We start from the raw sequence: 26,938 nt of genomic DNA on the forward strand, positions 1-26,938 counted from the left end.
CAAAAAGGCAGATGAGTGCAGAATATTCCGCAGGATAACAGGCCCATAATGGAGTCATCTGATGTTGACAAGCCAATATCCTGAACCCTCCTCATCTAATGGGAACAGAAGAAGGCCATTCTATCTCATCATTTGTACCTTCATGCAACTCAAATATAAAATCATAGAATGCCTACAGTGTGGAAGGAGGCCAAACAGCCCCTCGGTCACTGGCACTGTGAGACAGCAGTGCTAAACACTGAGCCACCATGCCTCCCCATCATGGCTGATTTGAAGCCACATAAAAGAAACAATGAATAGGAAAGCAGAGATAATGACCAGTATACCCATGGATTTGCAAACTGGAGATGCCCAGGTGATGTTGTATTGAACCATACCATGACCTTATTCAATGATGGAGTACACTTGAAAGGCTGAATGGCCTACTCCTGCTCCTTGTTCATATGTCACAAATATGGAACTGAAAGCTAGTCTCAGTGATGGCAATAATGAAACTATTGTCAATTGTTGTAGAAACCCATCTGGTTCATGAATATCTTTTCAGGAAGGAAATCTGCCATCCTTACCTGTTCTGTCCTACTTGTGACTCCAGATCCACAGCAATGTGGTTGACTCTTAAATACCTCTGAAATAGCCAAGTAAGCCATTCAGTTCAAGGGAATTAAAAGTGATGACAACTGCTAGCCTTGCTAGTGATGCCCATACCCAGTGAAAAATAAAGAATAAAGAAATAATATAAAGATATATTGCTAGAAATCTTGGAAATCCATTCCTAGTAGTGTCATGTAAATATATTCAGCACACAAACACAGTGATTCTGGAAGACAGCTCATTAAACTCTTCTTAAAGACTATTAAAGATGGACATTAAGTTCTCATGTTCTGTTGATGTTCACACCTTGTGAATGAATGAGAAAAAATACAGACTGAGTGTTGAGGCTGTTTGAGGGTTTCAGCCAATGGAATGTATTCAAGTGAGAAGAACAAGGATAGACAATACAAACTGTAGGATATAATCTAAAAAAGGCATATGAACACTTTGAGGTACATGTGCAGAAATTGTTGAAGCTAGCAGAACAGGTGAGTGATTAAATAACCATATGCTATCCTGAGCCTTATAAATAAATGTATGAAGTGCAAAAGCAGGGAGGTTATAATGAATATTTGCATAACTCTAGTTTGGCCTCGAATGGACTATTGGATTCAATTCTATTCATTACACTTTAGGAAGTATATGAAGATTGCAGAGAGAGTGCGGGAAAGATCTACAAAAACGCCTCCAAGAATGAGCAAATTTCATATTGAATGGATGTAGTATAGAAACTGAAGGTTGAGAGGGAGATTTGCTAAAGGTATACTAAATTACAAGGCATGTAGACAGTGTAGGTCGAGGGAACCTGCTCCCATCGGTAGGTTGAGAACCAAAAGACACATACCTAAGGTGATTGGCAAAAGCACCAAATGTAACACCAGGAGAAAAGCTTTCACAAAGCAAGTGTTCAGGGTCTGCAATGTATTGCCTGAGACTATGGCGAAGGTAGGGTCAGACTGTGGTATGAAATAAAAAATGGAAAAACAACTTGAACAGAAACATTTGCAGGGTTATGGGGAACCAAGGGAGCCAGATGCTAGCTATTTTACTTTCAGAGTTGGCTGAAGGGTCTCCTTCTGTGTTGTGATTGTTTTACAGTTCTATGACATATTAATGCAAAGTGAGATGGATCATACTTTCAGTAATGGATCCATCTATTAACACTGTATCTGATCTCATAGTTTGTAATACAATCGATTTGCTAATGCACTATTTGGATGGCTCACATTATTATGAATGGAATCAACTTATTAATAGAATGTGTTGGATGGTCACAATGTTAGTAATGGGATCTATTTACTTATACAGGCTTGATGATGGCTCCTATCTTAGTAGTAATGGAGTATCCTTATTAATACATTGATGCAGGCAGTGAGTCAGAGACCTATGCTGCTCTGGGTCTGTTCTCAGAACTGTCTCACTGATTAATTTGCTATAATGTAGCAATCTCATCAATTAATTAATTAAGGTATCACAAAAGCTCTTTCAATATTGCTGCTGGCACTCGCTGGAATAAATAATTAATGGAGTCACATTATGCAAGATGTGCTTTCTGGAGAAGGCTCATGAAAGCCATATTATAGAGTATTTTCTGGAGATGCAGCACATATATGCACACGAACCCATTTTAACAATATCTTCTATGGTGCTGCTAAATTGGTTCAAAACAGTGAGATCAAGTGCAAAGGAAAACATGTAATCACTGTAGTTCTCTAGTACAAGGTAATGTAATGCAACAAGATGCTTAGGTCGACGTTAATCCTGAGAAGCTACCATTGTCCTGTTGCATAACTTCCCAACAAGCACATCCCACTTAAGATTTAGTAGTTGGCCCTGCTTTCATTCCTAAGTAGTAAAGTCCTGCTTCTAAAGACAGTGGTCAGCTCTCTTTTCTGATACAGAACCACCTGAACTCAAAAATCTCCATGTTTTCAATATTCCTGGAATTGGACTATTATGGTGTGGTGCTGGATACGTGAACAGGGACAGAAAAAATAATCGAGAGTTATAGGCACGCAGACAGAGTGAGATGAAGAGAGTAAAAGACAGAGAGAAAGGATACGACAAAGGGAGAAAGAGGCAAAAGGGAAAGAGTAAGATAAAGGACCAAAAGAGAGGCAGAGAGACATAGAATAAAAGCAGAGATGAATAAATATATGAAGAGAAGTACACAGTCAAAGACAAAATAGAGAAATAAATGGAAAAAGATGCTGATAAAGAATCCAAGATAGCTGGAAGGCAAAGGAGCTGAAGAATATGCAAAACAAAAGAGAGAAAATACTTAAACGGTTCTGTCAGTTCGATTATGATGAGCCCAAAATCTCTGAAAATCCTGTGAGGAGTGAAAGAAAAATAGCAAAAACTTTCTCTTTCTCTCTACAGATGATGTCAGACCTGCTGAGTATTTTCAGTATTTTCTAGTCTTAATTTCAGATTTCCATCACCCATGGCATTTTGCTTTCGTATAAAAGCAAAGTGCAGCCTAGTTTGTCTCCATCCTTCAGACAATGTCTGAACAACAGCATCAACAAAAATGCATTAATGGGATTTTCTGTTTTCAGCACTTGCCCTTATTCTTAATCTGTGTTGGTTCCCTTATCTTGTTAGAAATGTCTTCCACACAGGCTCCACCTCATATTTCCACCTCAGCAACTTTGAATTCTTGCTCTTACTGTTCATTCTTTTGAACTGCGTTAAATTCTGGTCTCCCTGCTACAGGGAAGACGTTGAAAGGGTTCAGAAAAGATTTACAAGAATGCTGCCAGTGTTTGAGCTGTAGGGAGAGGCTGAATAGGCTGGGACTGTTTTCACAGAGAATCGGAGGCTGAGGGGTGACTTTAGAGAGACTTACAAAATCATGAGGTATGTCGTTAGAGTGAATAACCAAGGTCTTTTTCCTCGATAGGGGAGTCTAAAACGAGAGGACACAGGATCAAGGTGAGAGGGGAAAGATATAAAAGGGACCTAAGGGGCAACCTTTTCACACAGAGAGTGGTGTGTGTACGGAATGAGTTGCCAGAAGAAGTGGTGGAGGTTGGTACAATTACAACATTTAAAAAGCATTTACATGAGTACATGAATAGGGACCATTTTGAAGGATATGGGCCAAATGCTGGCAAATGGGACTAAATTAAGTTGGGCTATCTGGTCAGCACAGACGAATCGGTCCAATGCGTATGTTTCCATACTGTACAACTCTATGCTTTAACGAAACATAATGCATTACATCAGGGACAGCATTTCACCTTCAACTGGATGCTCTGCAATCTTCTGAAATATTGTTGAATGTTGGATTAAAAGAAGGGTTGAAGCAGGCTCACAGGCTGCTGTCCACCTTAAGCAGGAACCCTCACAGTGGCTGATATGAAGAGACTTTCTTGTATCAATGTGGCTGAATTGAAAGTAAGATGTTCCAGAAGTGAGATGGGACGCTCTGTTTAGCTTGCTACACTGGATGGATTTTCAGTGGCATGGTTTACCACTGCTCGTGGAGCAAACAGGCAGCAAGGGCAAATTGATTTTCCGTGAGGAAATCTGCTCTCAAACATTTCGCTATCAATAAAGAACATTGTGAACAAGGAGGATTGTGTCTTGTCACAAACTTATTGTTGGATGCTAAAATTCCTCAGATCTGCACCTGAAATCATTTATACCCTTCTCTATTAGAACCTTTAACAGGAGCTGATGTACAGGCGAGGGTATGTACAGGTAGTTCTCCCATAACGCATGTTTAGTATACGCGATTTGGCTGAGGCGATTAGTGAATTGTGGTCCTTTTTTTAATAAATCGAACTCCCGTTCACTGTTATGCAATTCCATCCCCAGCATTTATCTGAACAACAAAACGCAGCCTCAGGATCCTCTTTCTGCAAAATGCAAATTCAGTGTGTTCAGCTAAAACAGGAATTCAATCAGTTTTGCAAGCCTTGAAACTGAGCTTGAAACTGGGAATTGTAGTGTATGTCTAGAAGGAACTTTATTTCAAACAGGGGGTGGGGAGAATCTTGAGGACTAGACTTCCACATCGGCATCATGTAGTCAGTCAGCTCACACACTTTTTGGTGAAGAGCTTTGTGAAAGGCACAGTGCTGTAGACAGTGATTTTAGTGTTAAAGTGTTAAGTTTACTGTATCATTTCATTAAAATATATGATTAAAAAATTTGCTTAGACTATGCTATTGTATGTGTGTGAGGCTATAATTTTTGTTCTGATTTTTACTGATATTTTTGGCGGTTCGCCCCAACCTTGTTTTTTCCATAGGCACCATTATTTCTATTGCGTGATTTTCTACTATATGGTGTTACACAGGAAAGCAACTACTGCATTATTGGGGAACTACCTGTACTCATTATTCCATCATAGTGGAACCGTTTAGATACAGATTTTAATTATGAGATTTCCATGAAGGGGAACCATCCTTTTCTCTATCGTTATCGTTTACTTATTTAGAACTTTTCAACAAAAGAAAATATAGTTCTGAAATACTGAAAATATAGTTCCGTGGGGTAGCTTCTCAATGAACAATAAAATGAAAGTGAAGTGATTGCTGATATAAAGTGACTGACTGGAGAGCACCCAAGTCATGTTTCCCAGATACCGCTTAGACACCACTGAAGAGATCACATGTTCCTGCCCACTTGCACACTCCCCCCACATACATCCTCCCTGGTTTTGCCTTCACTTACCATCAGCAGCAATGTCTTGTGGGATATCAGAGTCCAACTGACTCACGGAATAAAGATGTATCTGTCCAGCTGCTGCAGACCCCTCATTAGGATGGCTCCCAATGCATGACACTGTAAGGGAATAGAACAACTCTGTGAGGCTGTGTAGAAAGATGGAGAGGGTAACAGACCCTTTCATACATAGATTGTTGATTGGGATAATTTAATGCAGCAGATATGTACTGTAACTGAACTGTTTGGAATCTTAGGATAGCAAATTTTCAGAAAGCAAAGCCTTGCATTTCTTTAGCAGCTTTCATGGCCTTAGGATGTTCACAAATGATTTACACCCAATAAGTACTCTTGGACTGTGGTCACCTTTGTAATGTATGAAACACAGTGACCAATTTGTGCCCAACAAAGTCCAGCAGGTGGAAATTTCATAATGACCACATAATATATTGGAGAGTAATAGTGGATAATAGTTGGATAATAATGGTCAGGGTGCATCTGCAGATTGGAATAATGCTACATAATGTTTTACGTCTGCCTGAGATGCTAGGGTCTTGACTTAATATCTTGTGCAAAAGATGTTATTCTGACAGTGCATTAATGCATTGAGGTATCATTCTTGATTATGTACTCTAGTATCTAGAATGGCATTTGAAACCAGAACCTCAGAGCAGGAAGGGTCACTACTGAACCATGACTGACTGTGCAACACTGAAATTAGCAAAAGGAGGAATTCAGGCAGGACATGGGAGGCAGAGTATTAGGAAAAGGCAGGCAGTGGGAGATAAAGCAATGGGAAACAGAAAGTGGGAGGTAGAGCAATGGGAAACAGAAAGGAAATGGGAGATGGAGCAATAGGAAACTAGCAGGAAGTGGGATGTAGAGCGATGGGAATCAAGCAACCAGTCAGGGAGAGGTGTTAAGATTGTGTGGGTGAGGGGAGAGAGAGAGAGAGAGAGAGAGAGAGAGAAAAAAAAAATCCAGGGTCAAAAGAAGAGTGAGAATGATGTCCAGTACTGAAATGGTGCAAATTCTAGTATCGCAGCACAAATCCAAGCCCAACTGTAAAGGAGTTTTCAGTAGGACTAGATGGTAGCACTTGGCATATCGTCACTGTCTTGTCAATTGGCTTAAGTGCTTAGTTGGAAGAAATTATGAACAAGGGAACTTTAGAGGTACTGAATTGTCTCACTTTTTCCTCACACATCCAACTCTAATACCGCTCCCTGATTGTTTGCTTGTTTCCCAATGCTCTGTCTTCCATTTGTGTCTGTTGCCCATTGCTCGTCCTCCCAATTCCTGCCTGTTTCTTAATGCTCTACCACCCACTTCCTGCCTGTTTCCTCATGCTGTACCACCCACTTCTTGCCTGAATTCAAAAAGCACTGCTACCTGAATTCCTCCTTTTGCTAATTTCAATGTTGCTCAGCGTCAGTCATGGTTCAGTGGTGGCCTTCCCTGCTCTGAGATTCTGGTTTCAAATGCCATTCTAGATATTGGAGCACATAATCAAAAGTGATACTTCAGTGCATTAATGCACAGTCAGAATAGCATTGTTTGCATGAGACATTCAACCAAGACCCCAACTTTCTCGGGCAGAAAGGAAATCCTGTAGCATTATTCCAAACTACAGAAGCATTCTGATCATTATTATCCAACTATTACAATGTATTATCTGGTCACTATGAAATTTCCACCTGCTGGACTTTGCAGGACACAAACTGATTACTGCGTTTCCTACTTCACAAAGTCCAAGAGTAATTATTGAGTGTAAATCATTTGTGGACATCCTGAGACCATGAAAGCTTCTATCGAGATACAAGTCTTATTTTCTTAAAAATTTGCATTGACATCCATAATGTTCAACCTTACATTTTGAATGGAATAATTCTGGGAGTAGCTTGTTTTGTGCTGTGCAAATAGAAATAGAAGCTCCTAAATGATCAAAAATGCACCAGCCTGAAGTATAAATGGAAATGGTTTTGAGAGGCAAAAGTAGAATGCTTAGAAGATGCATCTTACATCTTGGATTCCCCACTACAACAACAACAACTTTCATTTATATAATACCACTAATGTAGTAAACTTCGCAAGGCACTTGACAGAAGCATTAGCAAACCAAACGATACCAAGTCATGGAGCTATAGAAATGTACAGCACAGAAATAGACCCTTTGGTCCATCTCATCCATGCCGACCAGATATCCTAAATTACGCTAGTCCCATTTGCTAGCATTTGGCCCATATCCCTCTAGACCCTTCCTATTCGTATACCCATCCAAATGCCTTTTAAATGTTGTAATTATACCAGCTTCCACCAATTCCTCTGGCAGGTTGTTCCATACACACACCATCCTCTGCATGAAAATGTTTCCCCTTAGGTCTCTTTTAAATCTTTCTCCTCTCACTTTAAATCTACTCCCTCTAATTTTGGACTCCACTATCCAAGGAAATGACATTCGATATTTATCATAACCATGCCCCTCATGATTTTATAAAACTCTACAAGGTCAATCTTCAGCCTCTGACACTCCAGTGAAAATAGCCCCAGTCTATTCAGCGTCTCCCTATAGTTCAAACCCTCCAAAACCGGAAACATCCTTGTAAATCTTTTCTGAACCCTTTCAACTTTAACAATGTTTTTCATAGCAGGGAAACCAGAATTGAATGCAGTATTCCAAAAGTGAGTTAACCAATGTCCTGCTGCAACTTGACCTTCCAACCCCTATATTTGATGCTCAGATCAATAAAGGCAAGCATACCAAACATCATCTTCACCACCCTGTCTATCTGCAAATTCACCTTCAAGGAACTATGAACCTGCACCCCAAGGTGTCTTTGTTCTGCAACATTCCCCATTACCTCACCATTAAGTGTATAAGTCCTGCCCTGATTTGCCATACCGAAATGCAACATCTCAATCTATCTAAATTAAACTCCATCTATCACTCCTTAGCCCATCAGATCAAGATCCTGTTGTACTCCAAGATAACTTCTTCACTGTCCACTACACCACCAATTTTGGTATCATCTGCAAACTTACTAATCATACCTCCTATATTCACAGCCAAATTATTTATACAAATGACAAAAAGCACCGATCCTTGCAGCACACCACTGGTCACAGGACTCTGGTCCAAAAAAACAACCCTCCCCACCATCCTCTGTCTTCTACCTTCATGCCAATTTTGTATCCAAATGGCTAACTCTCCCTACACTCCATGTGATCTAACCTTGATAACCAATTGACTATGCGGGAACCTTGTTGAATGTCTTGTTGAAGTCTATATAGACAACCCTCCACTGCTCTGCCTTCAATCTTCTTTGTCACTTCTTCAATGTAAAGGAGTCAGACAGGACTCAGCTTGTTCAATGGGGCTAGTTTAAAGGTGTGACTTAAAGAAAGAGCAAGAAAGATAGAGATGGAGTCCTAGAGAGGTGTAGTGAAGGCAACTGCAGGGTACAGCTGCCAAGAATAGAACGTTTCCTGATGAGATGCTTCATTCATTTAAAAATTCTAACAGGACTGCAAATGTCCCTCCTTCTCATACTGCTTTCAATGTAACTACTTAACGCACACCACAGATCTTGTAAAAGAAGCAGTTGGAATTATACAGATTTGACAATATCCAGGGCAATAAACTCAATGCCAAGAGAGCAGGACGGTGAGTACCAGAGTCAGAGTTGAGAAATATGCGATGACCCAGGGAGATTCACCTCTGTGGCCAGAGAGTCGGGAACCAACTCCTCGTAGATTTCAACAAAGGATCGCTCGAAGAAGACCACATAAATTATTTGGAAGGAGGCAGCCTGTGAAGTAGCTAATTCTCCCATCTTTAATTGGGCCACTTTAAAATCTGCTGGAAGGTAAACAGTTTTAATGTTCACCCCATCCTTATTCAGAGAGGAAAAGCGATGTCGTCAGTCGAAAGCTGCCTCATTAAATACTTTCATTATGTTACTACGATGCCTTGGTGAAAGCCCCTTCAACATGTTGTCTCTTCGAGGAGTCTCCCGCCAACTTTCCCATGGAACTATTTCGCACTCATACTCCCACGTGACCAAAACGGAACCTTGATCCAGGATAAACTATTCAAATAGCTGAAGGACTTTTAAAACTTGCTACGTGGGACCCTTAATTAACAGTCCGCTGTGGTAAGTGCTGCCCCTTGAGCCAAAGACTGGCTCAAAACCACCTCAACCCCCAGCCTGCGCTACTCAGATATGATTCCCATAAGCTGTCTTCAGCATGGAAAAGCAGTAACTTACTTTCTTATTACATCCCCGAGCTTCAGATGTGGGGGGTGGGGGACAGGGGGCAGATATTTATTCAGACTGACTGCCAGACTCAGGATGGTGAATGGGTAATGGTGGCTGGGCAATGGGGGCAGGGTGAGGTGGGGGACGTTTCATTCAATGTCTATGATATACAGGAAGACCCTGCCCCAAACCCCTCATCCATATCGAACAGCTCCAAATCTCAGCAGTAAATTCCTTCTCTGCCCAGGCCGCATTTTACCGTTGTGCTTTCAAGATTGATTAATGCGGAACCCAAAGACGGCGCAATCAGTATTCGTAACGGGCAAATGTTTAGTGGTTGCCTAGCGAGTGCTCTCTGCACGCAGATGCATAAAATCCTTAACAGGGAAAGTGAGTTGGGGAAGAGAGAGAGAGTGAGAGAGCACAAGGAGAGAGAGAGAGAGAGAAGAGAAAGAGAAAGAGACAGGGTCAGTGGGGGCAGTTTTGGGGAAGAGAAAGAGCTTTTTGTTAAAGCTGCCTTTCACGAAATGACAGAATGATGAATTGCCCTCATCAACCACGACGACATCAAATGGGCTGACGTGAAGCCAGCCTCACTCGCCCATCTCTCACTTCATTAAATCCATCATATATTAATTCAGCTTCTTGTTTCTTCAAGTAACTTTTGAAAGGCAGAAGCAGGAAGTTTTATTTCAAAACGAAAAGTAGCATTGCAAGGCTCTGATAGATATGCTATTGAATAAAGAGGGTTGAAATCTCTAAGGGAAGGAGTCTCCAACTTCAAGAATTCTGAAGTTAAGCAACTGAAATCCAGCTGGATCAAGCCCAAGTCTTTGTGCATAGGTTGATTCACGTTTTCTAAGAAATTGGGTAATCAGGTTGGAACAAGATGACAGTTATCCCACTCAAACAATGCAAACAGGAAGCCTGGGGCCTTTTGTACGTAATTCAGGAGTCTTTTCCATCTGGTACAGACTACAGTTCAAATCCTTATTGTATACCAATGAAAAGGAACCACAGCCTTTCTCCCATGCTCACTTCCAATCTCTTCATACTACCACCAGCTGGATGTTTCCACAAAAAGCCAATCGGCAATAGTTGAAAGCGTGGCAACCTTTAGTTCCTCAATGTCCAGCAAAATGATTGCTCTCTTTCTCTCTTCCTCTCGAGATGTTTGTTTGTATTGCCCCCAAAATTCTTCCAGCAGTTGGACAAAAAAATCTGAATTTACCATGGCACCTATCACACTGGGTTCTTGACTGGCATTGAAGATGCTCATTTCCCACCTCAAAAGATGTTTTGCCTCTTTGAAGTATCTGTTTTGCCAACAATGAGAAGCCTTTGAAGTTTAGTCATTGTATAGCTTGGCAACCTGCATACAGAAAGCTCCCATAAACAGCAACGTGACGATGAGCAGTTCATTTGTTTTAATAATGTTGGTCTGGGAATGAACATTGGCCAGTTCACTGGAGAGAATGTCCCCACTGGTCTTCAAGACGAGGGACCTTTCACATCCACCTGGCAGGGTGGATAGAGCTTCAGATACATAGTTCACGGGTAGACAGAGTGGTAAAGGAGGTGTTTGGCACATGCCTTCATTGCTCAGATCTTTGAGAGTAGGATTTGGGATGTCATGTTGCGGTTGGACAGGACGTTGGTGAGGCCAGTTCTGGAGTACTGTACACATTTCTGATCGCCCTGCTATAGGAGGATTTAATAAAACTGGAGAGAGTGCAGTAAAGATTCACATCAATGTTAGCCGAACTGGATTGGAGGTTGGATAAGCTAGGACTTATTTCACTGGAGTGTAGAAGGTTGAAGGGTAACCTTAGAGTCATAGAGGTGTACAGCATGGAAGCAGACCCTTCGGTCCAACCCGTCCATGCCGACCAGATATCCCAATTCAATATAGTCCCACCTGCCAGCACCCAGCCCATATCCCTCCAAACGCTTCCTATTCATATACCCATCCAAATGCCTCTTTGTGGGCGGCACGGTGGCACAGTGGTTAGCACTGCTGCCTCACAGCACCGGAGACCCGGGTTCAATCTCCGCCTCAGGCGACTGACTGTGTGGAGTTTGCGCGTTCTCCCCGTGTCTGCATGGGTTTCCTCCGGGTGCTCCGGTTTCCTCCCACAGTCCAAAGATGTGCAGGTCAGGTGAATTGGCCATGCTAAATTGCCCGTAGTGTTAGGTAAGGGGTAAATGTAGGGGTATGGGTGGGTTGCGCTTCGACGGGTCGGTGTGGACTTGTTGGGCCGAAGGGCCTGTTTCCACACTGTAATGTAATGTAATGTAATGTAATCTAATCTAATCTAAAATGTTGCAATTGTACCAGCCTCCACCACATCCTCTGGCAGCTCATTCCATACACATACCACCCTCTGCGTGAAAAAGTTGCCCCTTAGGTCTCTTTTATATCTTTCCCCTCTCACCCTAAACTTGAGCCTTCTAGTTCTGGACTCCCTGACCCAAGGGAAAACACTTTGTCTATTTATCCAATCCATGCCCCTCATAATTTTGTAAACCTCTATAAAGGTCACCCCTCAGCCTCCGACGCTCCAGGGAAAACAGCCCCAGCCTGTTCAGCCTCTCCCTGTAGCTCAGATCCTCCAACCCTGGTAACATCCTTGTAAATCTTTTCTGAACCCTTTCAAGTTTCACAACATCTTTCTGATAGGAAGGAGACCAGAATTGCAGGCAATATTCAAACAGGGGCCTAACCAATGTCCTGTACAGCCACAACATGACCTCCCAATTCCTGTACTCAATACTCTGACCAATAAAGGAAAGCATACCAAACGCCTTCTTCACTATCCTATCTACCTGCGACTCCACTTTCAAGGAGCTAGGAACCTGCACTCCAAGGTTTCTTTGCTCAGCAACACTCCCTAGGGCCTTACCATTAAGTGTATAAGTCCTGCTAAGATTTGCTTTCCCAAAATGCAGCACCTCGCATTTATTTGAATTAAACTCCAAATTTAAGCGCCTACTTCTCCAACCAGGACTCCCACCCACCCTCTGACGACCCCTTCTCGCGCCCCCAACACACCCCATCCACCTGGACACCCCGTGATGGCCTCTTACCCACCCTCGATCTCTTCATAGCCAACTGTCGCCGTGCCAATGACCGCCTCAACCTCTCCACCCCTCTCACCCACTCCAACCTCTCACCCTCAGAACGTGAGCCCTCCACTCCCTCCGCTCCAACTCCAACCTCACCATCAAACCGGCAGACAAGGGAGGCGCGGTGGTAGTTTGGCGCACCGATCTCTATATTGCGGAGGCTAAACGCCAGCTCTCAGACACCTCCTCCTACTGCCCCCTTAACCTCCCACCACCAAACCATCATCTCCCAGACCATCCATAACCTCATCACCTCAGGGGATCTCCCATCCACCGCCTCCAACCTCATAGTCCCACAACCCCGCACCGCCCGTTTCTACCTCCTACCCAAAATCCACAAACCTGACTGCCCCGGCCGACCCATTGTCTCAGCCTGCTCCTGCCCCACTGAACTCATTTCTGCATACCTTGACACGGTCCTGTCCCCCTCAGTCCAAGAACTCCCCACCTACGTTCGGGACACCACCCACGCCCGCCACCTCCTCCATGATTTTCGCTTCCCCGGCCCCCAACGCCTTATCTTCATCATGGGCATCCAGTCCCTTTACACCTCCATCCCCCATCACGAAGGCCTCAAAGCCCTCTGCTTCTTCCTTTCCCGCCGAACCAACCAGTACCCTTCCACTCTCCTTCGACTGACTGAACTGGTCCTCGCTCTTCACAACTTCTCCTTCCAATCCTCCCACTTCCTCCAAACCAAAGGAGTAGCCATGGGCACCCGCATGGCCCCTAGCTATTCCTGCCTCTTCGTTGGATATGTGGAACAGTCCATCTTCCGCAGCTACACTGGCACCACTCCCCACCTTTTCCTCCACTACATTGATGACTGTATCGGCGCTACCTCGTGTTCCCACGAGGAGGTTGAACAGTTCATGCACTTTACTAACACCTTCCACCCCGACCTCAAATTTACTTGGACCGTCTCAGACTCCTCCCTCCCCTTCTGAGACCTCTCCAGCTCTGTCTCGGACGACCGACTCAACACGGACGTATACTATAAACCGACTGACTCCCACAGCTACCTAGATTACACCTCTTCCCACCCTGCCCCCTGTAAAAACGCCATCCCATATTCCCAATTCCTTCGCCTTCGCCGCATCTGCTCCCAGGAGAACCAATTCCAATACTGAACAACCCAGATGGCCTCCTTCTTCAAAGACTGCAATTTCCCCTCAGACGTGGTTGACGATGCTCTCCACCGCATCTCCTCCACTTCCTGCTCCTCCGCCCTTGAACCCCGCCCCTCCAATTGCCACCAGGACAGAACCCCACTAGTCCTCACCTACCACCCCACCAACCTCCAGATACATCGGATCATCCTTCATCTTTCCCGCCACCTCAAATGAACCCCACCACCAAGGATATATTTCCCTCCCCACCCCAATCTGCGTTCCAGAAAGACCACTCCCTCCGCGACTTTCTTGTCAGATCCACACCCCCCCACCAACCTAATCTCCACTCCCGGCACCTTCCCCTGCAACCGCAAAAAATGCTAAACTTGCGCCCACACCTCCCCCCTCACTTCCCTCCAAGGCCCCAAGGGATCCTTCAATATCCATCAGAAATTCACCTGCACCTCCACACACATCATTTACTGCATCCACTGCAACCGATGTGGCCTCCTATACATTGGGGAGACAGGCCGCCTACTTGCGAAACGTTTCAGAGAATACCTCTAGGACACCCGCACCAACCAATCAACCTAACTGCCCCGTGGCTGAACACTTTAACTCCTCCTCCCACTCCGCCAAGGACATGCAGGTCCTTGGCCTCCTCCATCGCCAGACCATGGCAACACGATGCCTGGAGGAAGAGTGACTCATCTTCCGCCTAGGAACCCTCGAGCCATAGGGGATGAATGCAGATTTCTCCAGCTTCCTCATTTCCCCTCCCCCCACCCTTTTCTCAGTCACAGCCCTCAGACTCAGCACCGCCTTCTTGAGCTGCAATCTTCTTCCCGACCTCTCCGCCCCCACCCCCTCTCCGGCCTATTACCCTCACCTTAACCTCCTTCCACCTATCGCATTCCCAACGCCCCTCCCCCAAGTTCCTCCTCCCTACCTTTTATCTTAGCCTGCTTGGCACACCCTCCTCATTCCTGAAGAAGGGCTTATGCCCGAAACGTCAATTCGCCTTCTCCTTTGATGCTGCCTGACCTCCTGCGCTTTTCCAGCAACACATTTTTAAGCTCTGATCTCCAGCATCTGCAGTCCTCACTTTCTCCTAGCCACCTACTCCCAGAATACTACAGTCGAACGGTCCACAATCATCGCGCCTCGGAGCACTACAACCACCACATTCACCTCAACTGAGAGCACTACATTCACAATGTCCACAATCTCACTGCCAAAGGGCATTACAGTCACATTGTCGACAATTACCAGCCATAAAACACAATGGGCATACTGTCCACAATCGCCCCACCTCACAGCATCACTGTCACACTACTGACAATGACCTTGCCTCATGGTACTACAGTCACATTGTCCACAGTCACCCACCTTAGAGCATTATAGTCACATGGTCAACTATCACCCAATCTCAGGATACTTATAGCCACAATTCCACAATCACCCCACCTGAGAGTGCTATAGTCACATATCCACAATCACTCAATCATAAACCACTACAGTCACATGGCCCACAATGACCCCATCTCACAGCACCGCTGTCAGACTGCCCATGGTTATTCAACCTCAGAGCACTACAGTCATACCCTCCACAAACACCCTGTCTGAAGCACTGCGTTCAAACATCACCCCACAATCACCCCATGCTCACAGCACGAGTTACACTGCCCATAATCACCATGCCAGAGAACACTACAATCACACTGTCCACCATTACTGCTCCTCAGAGCATTACAGTCACTGTCTAAAATATCCCACCTCAGAGACCTACAATTACTCTGACAACAGTCATCCTGACTCACCGTGTTACAGTCATACTGCCAGTCACCCTGCCTCACAGCATTACTGTCACAGTTCCCACAGTCACACTGCCTCATTATTACAATCAACCTGCATCACTGCACTAGTCACACTGTCCATAACCATCATGCCACAGAGCACTACAGTCACTGTTCCTAAATTCACCTTGCTTCAGATCACTACAGTTCCACTCTCCACTATCAGACCACCTCAGAGAACTATAGCCACACTGGAAACAAGTCATCCTGATACACAGCACTGGAGTCACACCATCCATATTCACCCACCAGAGCATTAGTCATACTGTACCCAGTCACACCACCTCACAGCACTACAGTAAAACTGTCCACAATCACTCGCCTCACAGCACTACAATCACACTGCCCACAATCCATCCTGCCTCAAAATAATAGTCAAACCAGCCACATTCACGCAGCCTCAGAGTACAGTCACCCAGATTCAAAGCACTGCAGTCATACTCTCAAGCCATCCTGACTCACACTGTCCCCAATCGTAGAATTTTACAGAAGAAGGCCATTTGACCTATCATGTCTGAACAACCTCCTGAAACAGCTCATCCCACTCTCCAGCCCTATCTCCGTAGGCCTCCTACTACATCCCTTTCAAACAGATATGTCCAGCTCTCTTTTGAAACCTCTCATGGAATGTGCTTTTACCATTCTCCCAGACAGTACGTTCCAATACCTGAGTAAAGAAGTGTCTCCTCATCTCACCCCTAGCTCTCTTGCTGACCCCTAGTCACTGACATACCAACTAATGGAAACAGAATATCCTTCTTTACTGTCAAAATTGTTCATAGTTTTGAGCACCTCAATAAGAGTCACCTTTTAAGCTTCCGTACTCCAATGAAAACCAAGCCCAATCTTCCAAATCATTCCTTGTATCTAATATCCTTCATTCCTGCTATCATTCTAGTAAATCCCATTTGAAGTCTCTCCAGGGTTTTGATATCCTTCATTAAATAGAGCGCATTACCTCACATTTCACTGCATTGAAATTCATCTGCCGAGTGTCTGCCCATTTGGCCAACTTGCCAATGTCTCTCTGAAGTCGTTCAGCATCATCCTCACAATTCACTATTCTCCCTAGCTTCTATCATCTGCAACCCTCTGGCACTTCACGCAGGTGAGATTGTCCTGGATGTCTTGTGGACCCAAAGCCTCCCACATTTTACATGCCTCACACATCACAAGCTTTGCCAGAGCCTCTGCCATCTTTACTGGTCAAAATGATGCATGCTGCTGAGGTTCGGTTGTTTCTAAACTGCCAACAATTTTCCAACACAGTCTTTCTCTCTCTCTTTTGGTCCAAGGAGGAGGGATGTAGGGAGACACTACAGTAATGTAATGTTTGGGACCTCACTGTCCTTGGAAACTAAGTCTCTGGCAATCCTGTCTCTGGTCGCGGTGACTGAGCTGACTTTTCCCAGAGTCCTCCGCATTTGTGCCCTCTGCATCACCACCACTCAGGTCACAACAGTCATACAGTCTACAGCACTGCAGTCACACTATGAACAATCACCACACCTCAAAGCTCAAGAGACACACTGCCCATAGTCGCCTTGTCTCAGAGCACTGCAGTCACACTGTCCACAGTCATCCTGCCTCAGGGCTCCATTCACACTGCCTGTCACCCTGCCTCACAGTACTATAGTCACACTGCCCACAGTCACCGTGTCTCACAGCACCATGTCACAATGCCTGCTGTTACATTGCCTCAGAGTACTACAGTCACACTGCCGACAGTCATGCATCTTGCTGAGATCGGAGATTCTCCACTACTTTCCTTTTATTTGCCTCAGGTGTTGAGCATGGTCAGGCAGCATCTAGGGAACAGGAGAATCGACGTTTCGGGCATTAGCCCTTCTTCAGGAAAGAAGAAGGGCTAATGCCCGAAACGTCGATTCTCCTGTTCCCTAGATGCTGCCTGACCTGCTGCGCTTTTCCAGCAACACATTTCCATCTCTGATCTCCAGCATCTGCAGACCTCACTTTCTCCTCAGGTGTTGAGCATGCCAATTAATTTGCTTTCTATCAGTTCGGACTCAGAGGTGGGTTGCATGAGAGAGCCCTCCCATTGCCTCTTCTTGATGCTTCTTATCTTCAACCCTACCTCTATGGAGCCAGAAGGGAAATGGTGGTGAGAGGGTTTTGGGGAAACAGAGGAAACAGGACAAAGTGTGAATGAGATTGCAGGCAGCAGAGTTCAGGTTGAATTTAACTTTATGGCATGGGAAGACAAAGTTGGGAGTGATAAATAGGCACATTAATTGACTGTACAGAACAGCTGGGGTAAATGTGTGTGGCTGAGCGAGTTAGCTGGGGTAGATAGAGAATGGTGGCTGATTCTGCAAGCACATAAAGAAGTATGCCTCAGAAGGTTGATGCAATGAATGAGTTAATATTGACTAGAAGAGTTATTTAACATTTTAGTTTGTAGTGAGTAAAGTAATCCAATAAATAGGCAATTTCAACTGATCACACAAACATTTTAACAAAGTGGAAATTAAAATCACTTGATCTCTACTACGACCAGGCTTTCCAAACAACATTTCTTAAGGTCAGCAGATCGCTTTCTGTCTGCATCTAAACATATTATAATTAATCCCGTGGCTATTGGATTGAATCAGCAACACTGAGATCACGAATTCAGCGAGAGGGGCTCTAAGAAGCTCTTTTGGCATTGACGATGTCTAAATCCCCACAGCATCACCACCGTGGGCATTTGCCTTGACCAGAGATTTAAACCGGTTGGATAAATAAATAGTGACCACAGAATCAGGTCAGAAGTAGGCAATTCTGAACCAAACAAGTCACTCCCTCAGTTCACAAGCTCTCTTTGTCAGGAATGTGTTGAAAATATTTTCTGAAGATTGCTGTTCTAACACCATTCAAAAAGCTCCATCTGAAGGACATTGGTAACTTAACCACCCTCTTACATAATCACTCCCTCCAGTACAGGGAACCATGGTTGCAGTGTGCATCATATATAGCATCATATACAATGTGCAAGTTGGCCGGCTTCTTGGGTAATACCTCCCATTAATCAAGGCATCTATTGCCTTCAAGAAGTGGGTCAACAGCTGCATGGAGAACTCGCTACTTGCGAACCCCTGTCCAACTCACACACCACCCTAATTAAATCGCTATTCCTTCACTGCCACAGTATTACAATCTTAAAATGTCCATCCCAACTGCAGCATGGATTTGTCTACGCTACATGGGCTGCAGTGGTTCAAGAAGGCGGCTCACCATCACCTTCTCAAGAGTAATTGGCCATGGGTAATAAGTGCAGCCTTGCCAGAAAAGTACAAAAATGTCTTTTTTTTGACAATTGTGAAAGTTAAATTTTATAAATTTGGTAAGATGCAAGCTGCTATCTGGACATGACTACTAGGCTGTTTATGACAAATACCAAAGAATCCCTAATTGTGGAAATAGGCCATTTAGCCCAACAAGTCCACATTGACCTTCTGAAGCGTATTCCACCCAGACCAATACCCCTACCATATCCCTATAACCCTGCATTTTTCCTATGTCTAATGCACCTAACTCACACATACCTGAACACTATGGGCAACTTAGCTTGGCCAATCTACCTAGCCTTACATCTTTGGACTGTGGGAGGGAACCAGAACACCTGGAGGAAACCCACGGAGACACGGGGAGAATATACAAACATCAAACAGAGAGTATCCAAGGCTGGAATCGAACCTGTGCCCCTGGCACAGTGAGGCGGCAGTGTCACCTGTGTTTTCCTCCTGCCTGAACTGTCCTACATGTGACTCCACTTTTCTCATGCTACGTTCTGTTGTAATCGCTACAACATTCAAACACAAACAGAAGTCAACATGGTGTCATTTGTGGAGGATGGGATGATCATTTGAGGATGGAGAGGAGACTTACAAGAACAATACCAAAGCTTAAGGACTTCAGTTCCACAGAGAAGTTGAGATCATTCTCCTTAGAATAGAGAAAGTTAAGGATAAACATAATGCAACTAGAAAACTAGACGGATTTTGATGAAGTGAAAATGCAAAGACAAAGATAAAACATTTGTAACAATCTTCGGCCAGAGCTTCTGGATGAACAATTTCAGCCTCCTCCAAAACGTTACCAGCATCATACATTCTGGTCATATGGTTTTCAGTCCATGTGGCACAGGATACTACAAAGGCTATGGGTCCTGATAACATTCTGACAATAGTACTGAAGACTCCACGTGCCGTACCCCTCCAGTACAGCTATAATGCAGGCATCTACTGAGTAATTTGGAAATTTGCCTGGGTAGGTCGTATACATAAAATGCAGATCAAATCCAATCCAGTCAATTACCACACCATCAGTCTACTCTCCATCATCAAAGTATGGAGGTCATGAACTGAGATAATTAATGTCACTTACACAGTAATAAATAGTTCACTGATACTCAATTCAAGCTTTGTCAGCTACTAGGCTCCTGATCACATTACAGCCTTCCTTCAAATATTGCCAAGATAGCTAAATTCCAGAGCTGAGGTGAAAGTGACTACCCTTGACGTCAAGGCTGTGTTTGACAGAGTGTGGCATCAAGGAGACTTAGGAAAACTGGAGTCCATGGGAATCAGGTGGAAAACTCTGACTGGCGTGATACCTGTCACAAAGCAAGATGGTTTTGGTTGATACAGGTCTCTGACATCTCTCAGGAGTTCCTTAGGGTAGTGTCTTAGGCTCAATCATCTTCCATTGCTTCATCAATAGCCTTTGCTCCATCCTAAGCTCGGAAGTGGGTACATTCCCTGATAATTGCACAATGTTCAGCACCATTTGCAAATCTTCAGGTACAGGCGTAGTCTATATCCAACTGCAGCAAGACCTGGACAATATCCAGGTTTAAGGTAATGAATGGCAAGAAATATTCACAACATACAAGTTCCAGGCAATGACCACCTCGAGCAAGAGAAAATCTAACTAGCATCTCTTGACATTCAACATTACCGTCGCTGAATCCCCACTTCCAAATTCTGCAACTTAATTAACCAAAAATTGAATTAGACCAACTATATTAATAGTGTTGCTCTTAAGAGCAGATGAGAAGCTAGGAACACTGCAGCAAGTAACTCACCTCCTGATTCCCCAAAGCCTGCTTATCATATGAGGCACAACTCAGGAGTGTGGAATAATTCCCACTTGCCTGGATGGGTTCAGCTTCAATTACACGCAAAAAGCTTAACACCATGCAGCTTAACACCATTTATTTGATTGGCATCACACCCTCTTGAAAAAATTGACACCCCCCAACACCAACACTCAGCCTCAATGGTGTGTGTGTGTATGCGCGTGAGAGTGAGCGAGGGATCTACATAACGCACTGCAGAAATTCACCAACGCTCCTTGAACAGCACCTGCCAAACCCACAGCCTCTGCCACAGAGAAAGATAAGAACAGCAGATACATGGGCATACCACCACCTGCAAGTCCCCCTCTGAGCTACACAACTTCTGACTTGGAAATATATCACTATTCCTTCACTGTCATTGGGCCAAAATCCTGGAACTCACTTCCTAATAGTACTGTAGATGTCCCTAACCCAAACACCACAGCAGTCCATGAGTGCAGTTCGCCAACACATTCTCAAGGGTAAATATGACAGGAAAGTGTTGCTTCTGGCAGGAGGTTTGATAGTCAGAAAATAGAGAAGTGACAAAAGGTCTAGGATGACATAAGGAGAATTCTTTTAACATAAGTTGTTCTGATATGGAATCTCAACCTCCTAAGATGCCACATAGAAAGGACTTCTACAGCATTGAATGACACTGTACTCAACTCAAAGGAAAACATGAGTTGTAAATTAGATAAAGAAACTGTACTGACAAGTCAATAGTCACAAGATACCAACTGCCTGTTTCTCCATTAGAAATAAACAAATCTCTGGAGTAGCAAACAAGAGATGATAAACAACTTACTTTGTTTACAGATTCCATATTTGTATTGGGAAACTTCACTCACAAAAAATAGTTTGATACCATCAGAACCCCTCGATTAGCTAAGAGCCTGTAACTCACTCTCAGGTATTTCCAACTCTCAACATTGTGCAAGTGTTAAATTAGTTTGTCAGAACTGAAAAGTTTTGCTTTCAGAAGTGATTACAAACATAATATGCTGTTAAAATTCCAGATCCTCCCATGTCAACACAATCCAACTTTTCCAACAGCTTTTGCAGCAGAAGTAAAAGCATAAAATGGTAAATTCACATTAATTCAGTGATTAGTACTTGATTGTGTCTGAGATTTTCAATAATGCACTGACATCACCTTATGTGCAAATTCCACAGATTATTATCAGTTTTCAAAAGATAGGGTTAGGACAATGACAGCAATGCTGATTTATAAAAGGTAATTGCTGCCACAGGTTCTGAGTCTATGTGCTCATTTCCTAACCATTTGCCAATTGTTAAACACTGCATACTACACTAGCAGAATAGAGTACAATTATGCATTGCACTCAGGGCCATCACACCATCAAAACATTACAGGGTGTAAATGGAGTTCCACTTTATAATGAGCCCTAATTCAGAGTGTGGAACATTAACACTTAACAAAGACAGCACAGTAAATCTTGAGATTGCAGTGGTGGCCCTGCAAGGCAAAACCAATTGTAAGGATAGGCATATGAAGCATGTGAGAGGCAATCGGAAAGATACAAATGACCTATTGACCAATGATATCATGGGCCTATTTTTCAAATAGGCGTGTACAAACTTGAAGAATTTCAATTATCTGCATTATGAACTTTTTCTATCACTCTAACAAAATAGCAACAGCTCAATTGTTCTCTTCATTCTTTCATAATCTCTCAAGATTCATTCAGAATCATCCAGAACTAGAGGACAGAGGCAAGAAACAAAGATATGTTAGCCTAAAAGCAGTCAGGCATGAGCAATAACTGGTAGCCTTGCCGATGATGCCTTCATCCCATGAACAGTTAAAAAAAGATCATGTAACATTTCCTGGGTTAAATTTCAGCTCCTCTCAAGGAGCTGATTTATATTTTGATTTTCTTTCCGTCTACCCAAAACATTCTTCACCCTCAAAGTTTTGAAATAATTCTCCAGTGGTTACGTGAGGCCGGAACCTGCTTTAGTATTGATCACATCTTGCAAGACTTTATGTGACAAATAACACTGTCTCAAAATGTTTCGTCTCTCCCTTTAGAAACTCAGGTGAAGGTTTCAACCATGGCTCTATTAGACTTCCTTGTGAGCCAGAAGGCCATAGGCTAAACCCCTTCAGAATTTTAAGGCCATATTCAGGCTGACATCCTCAGTGCAATGCTGGGGCAAGTGTTGCACTGTCAGAGGTACAGTGTTTTTATCAGATATTAAAACTGAGGCTGTGTTTGTCTCGCAGGTGATTGTAAAGGATTCTGTGACATTCTTTTGGAGAAGAGAGCATTCTCCTTGGTATCTTTGTCAATATTAATCCCTGAATTCAATTCACTAAAACAGACCATTTAATCATTATGGTGGCGCTGTTTGTGGACCCCTGTCATGTAGACATTGGCTGCCAAGTTTCCAACATTACGACAGCAGCAATGCTTCAGAAGTACTGAATCAAAAAGGAATTGGGGCATAAGAGTGAATAAGCTACAGTATATTTACATCGGGCTTTGAGGAGACTACAAAATAAAGGTTGGTCTCCTCTTCTAAGAAAACATATACTCCTCTTAGAGGGAGAACAACTAAGATTCATAAGACTGATTCCTCTTGGGTGAGATAGAACGAACTAAAGTAAAATTCCTTGGAGTGTGAAAGGGGTGATCGAATTGAAACATAACACATAGGTTTGACAGAGTAGATGCTCGCAAGACAACTTCCCTTCTAGGGAACTTTAACAAGGAAACATAATAAGGGAGTGGCCTATTAGGACTGAGATGAGGATGAATCTCTTCATTCAAAAGGCTTGAATCGTTGGGATTCTCTACCCCAAAGTGCCTTGGTGGCAAGTCATTGAATATGTGCAAGACAGCGATTGATAGATCAACATTATTATAGTACCGGTAATCCAGAGGCCAAGGGTAATGCTCTAGGGATGTGGGACCAAATCCCACCATGAGAGATGGTTAAATTGGAATTCAATAGGATATGGAATTAAAACAGAAGTAGCCTAATGATGACCACATAACCATTGTTGTAAAATCCCATCTGGTTCACAGAGTCATTTACATTAGAAAATCTGCCATTCTTATCAAATCTGATATGGTCTTGTCTGTGGATCCAGACCCACAGACGTGTGGTTGACTCTTACTCACCCTTTGAAATGACCTGGAGAACTAATTGGTTCAAGGGCGATTAGGGATAGGCATAAAAAATGCTGGGCTTACTGCATCCTGTGTACGAATGAAAAAAATCTTAGTGAGGGAATTGTGGATATGGGGATAGTGTAGGGAAGGGGAGTTGAGTTAAAGGATCAGCTCTGATCTTTGCACAGCAGGCTCGAGATGAATTGCTTATTCTTCCTTCTATTTCTAATGTACTTAATTAGCTTTGAAAAGTTTTGGCATGACACCATGTAAAGCTATCATACACTAAAAATAAAAGATGATTGAGTAACTAGACAGCAGAAATGATTTACTGGACCAGCATAAAATGAAATGGCAAAAGGAAAACTACAGTCAAACAAGCAATCAGCCTGGACTCAGGAAAAAATACAAATCATTCAGTATGGTATTATTTAAAATAGGTGATGTGAGAGGAGGAGAGATATCCAAACAGGTCCATTATTGGTAGAGGAGAGGATTCTGACTAGCACTTTGGCTTCCTTCATTAGCCATTCTGAGCAAGGCCTACACACAATAAACATACATCTCCTACTGCCCAGCTTCAAATCTGCAGTTCCCCTCATTTTTTTTCTCCTTTTCCACCACTTTCTCTTATTTGCATCATAGGCGGACAGCATAGTTAAGATGGTGTTTGTCATGTTTGCCTTCATTGCTCAGACCTTTGAGTACAGGAGTTGGAACGACATGTTGAGGTTGTACAGGATGTTGGTGAGGCCTCTTCTGGAGTACTGAGTCCAGTTCTGGTTGTCCAGTTATAGGAAAGATATTATTAAACTGGAGGAGTTTCAGAAAAGCTTTATCAGGATATTGCTGGGAATAGAGGGTCTGAGTTATAAAAATAGGCTGGATAGGCTGGGACTCTTTTGATGGAATGTAGGAGGTTGAGGAGGTCACCTTAAAGAGGATCATAAAATCACGAGGGCTGTAGGTAAGGTGAATAGCAAGGATCTTTTCCCTCAGGCCAGGATATTCAAAACAAGGGGGTATATTTTTTAGGTGAGAGGAGGAAGTTTTAAAAAGGACATGAGGGGCAACTTTTTTTAACACAGAGTGGTTCGTGTGTGGAATGAACTGCCAGAGTAAGTGATGGATGTAAATACAGTTACAACATTTAAAGACATTTGGATAGGTACATGAATAGGAAGGATTTGAAGGAATATTGGTCAAATGCAGGCAAGTGGGACTAGTTTATTTTGGGAAAATGGTCAGCATGGACTAGTTGGACCATACTATACGACTCTATGACAATGACTCTGTGACTGCTACCGATTCAATTCCACCACTTGTCCCTACCTTTTAGCAGTCCACGCAATTTTACCTTCATCGCTGTCTTCCCGTTTTATAGTAATGTCCCATCCAGTGTTCCACGTTACCTATCGTCACTCCACCCACACAATCTAACATAATTATGAGGATCAGGATCAGGCTGCATGGTTTTTTTTGGACAGTCTAAATAAGACTAGCTGAGTGGCCTCTTTTGGTGCTGTAAAGATTGTGCGATGAGCCCAATCGAGCTTGCCAATCCATCCATGAAATACCCTCACGGTTTTATGCAACACTGCGGGGATAGATTTTTGTCAGATACAATGCTTAGGGTTACAGAACCAGACTGGATAGAGGGAGTTAAGATTCAGATCAGCCATTACCTGAATGATAGCAAAGAACTGAACAGATGAATAGCTCATTCTTGTTTCTCTGTTCTGAAGCTCCCACCCTACTTCCTGTCGTTAGCTCCCCATCTGCCATTAATGAGTTGTCGCTCCATTGTCCCATCTGATTGAACTTCACCCTGCTATTCCCCCTCTGGGGCTACCCCAACTCCTGTTGCATAAATTTGTAAATATTATGTTTGATAAACTTGGTGGAACATTTTAAGGATGTTACTAACAAATTGATAAAGGGGAATGATGGATATGGTAGACATTGTTTTGATCAACCTGATCAAGAGGTGATAGGCAATCCCCATTTCTTTAACGGTAAAAGGTTGGAAAGTGTAGATTTACAAACGACCAAGGTCTTTGCCAATAAGTCAGTGAAGCACTATTGCCATCCCACTTACCTTTCCCCCAGTCTCACCCTCCTCCCCATATTTATTTCTCAGCCCCCTTTCCCTCCTCAGTCCTGATGAAGGGTCCTGCCCAAAATGTCGACTCTCCTCCTCCTCTGATGCTGCTTGACCTGTTGTGCTTTTACCAGCTCCATATTTTGTTGACTTTCCAGCACCCACAGTCCTCACTATGTCCAAATGAATTCAAATATGCAGGTAGAGCAAGCTATTGAGAAGGCTACTGGAATATTAGCCTTTATCACAAAAGGATTTTGTTTTATTCACTGGTGGGATGTGGGCATTGCTGGCTGCGCCAGAATTTATCATCCATCCCTAGCTGCCCTTGAGGTGGTGAGCTGCTTTCTTGAACTGCTGCAGTCCATGTGCTGTAGGTAGACATATGGTGCCCTTAGGGAAGAAATTCCAGGACTTTTACCCAGTGATAGAGAAGAAACGGCTGTATAATTCAGGGGGAGTCCTAGAAGCTAGAAAATCTGCAGTGGGAAAATACCGTGGGAGGTAGTCAGGACAAAGATAGATATCTGAACGAATGCCTTAGAGACGGCTACACACCATGTCACCACCACTAAGGAACAGCAACAAGATGAAAAACTATTTACTGGGAAGGAAGGAAACATCGAAGAACAGTCTATGCCTGAGAGATGCCTGAGAGGAAAAGGACCGAGCACAATTTGAATTTCACAATAGTGTAAGTAGTTAGACTCTGAGATTCCTCAATGCTTGTTTCACTAATACAGATTTGGGAATCAAATAACATGATTAATCAAAAAAGTAGAAGCCACAAATACATGATAGTCCCTTTTAAATCCAAGTAGAAGTTCAGGAGAAAAGGTCTCACTGAAAAAGTGGCAAGAATTTGGAACTCACCAAGGTTAGTTAAGGTAAATAGAGTTTGTATTTAGAGGAAATAATACATAAAAAGTACATAGAGATGTATTTAAAGGATAG

At 43.4% G+C, this 26,938-nt stretch overlaps 1 protein-coding gene across 1 annotated transcript in view; it reads right to left on the bottom strand.

The window, feature by feature from the left end:
• ltk (leukocyte receptor tyrosine kinase) overlaps positions 1-26,938 on the bottom strand; it is a 172,073-nt gene that overhangs the window by 85,006 nt on the left and 60,129 nt on the right. Inside the window, exon 2 of the mRNA XM_043698197.2 lies at positions 5,278-5,388. Coding sequence (XP_043554132.2) covers positions 5,278-5,388 — 111 coding nt within the window. The remainder of the gene's footprint in view (positions 1-5,277; positions 5,389-26,938) is intronic.

This window comes from Chiloscyllium plagiosum, unplaced genomic scaffold (genome assembly GCF_037043375.1).
Source record: "Chiloscyllium plagiosum isolate Xiang-an unplaced genomic scaffold, Cpla_swu_hap1 HiC_scaffold_8, whole genome shotgun sequence".
Classification (NCBI taxonomy): domain Eukaryota; kingdom Metazoa; phylum Chordata; class Chondrichthyes; order Orectolobiformes; family Hemiscylliidae; genus Chiloscyllium; species Chiloscyllium plagiosum.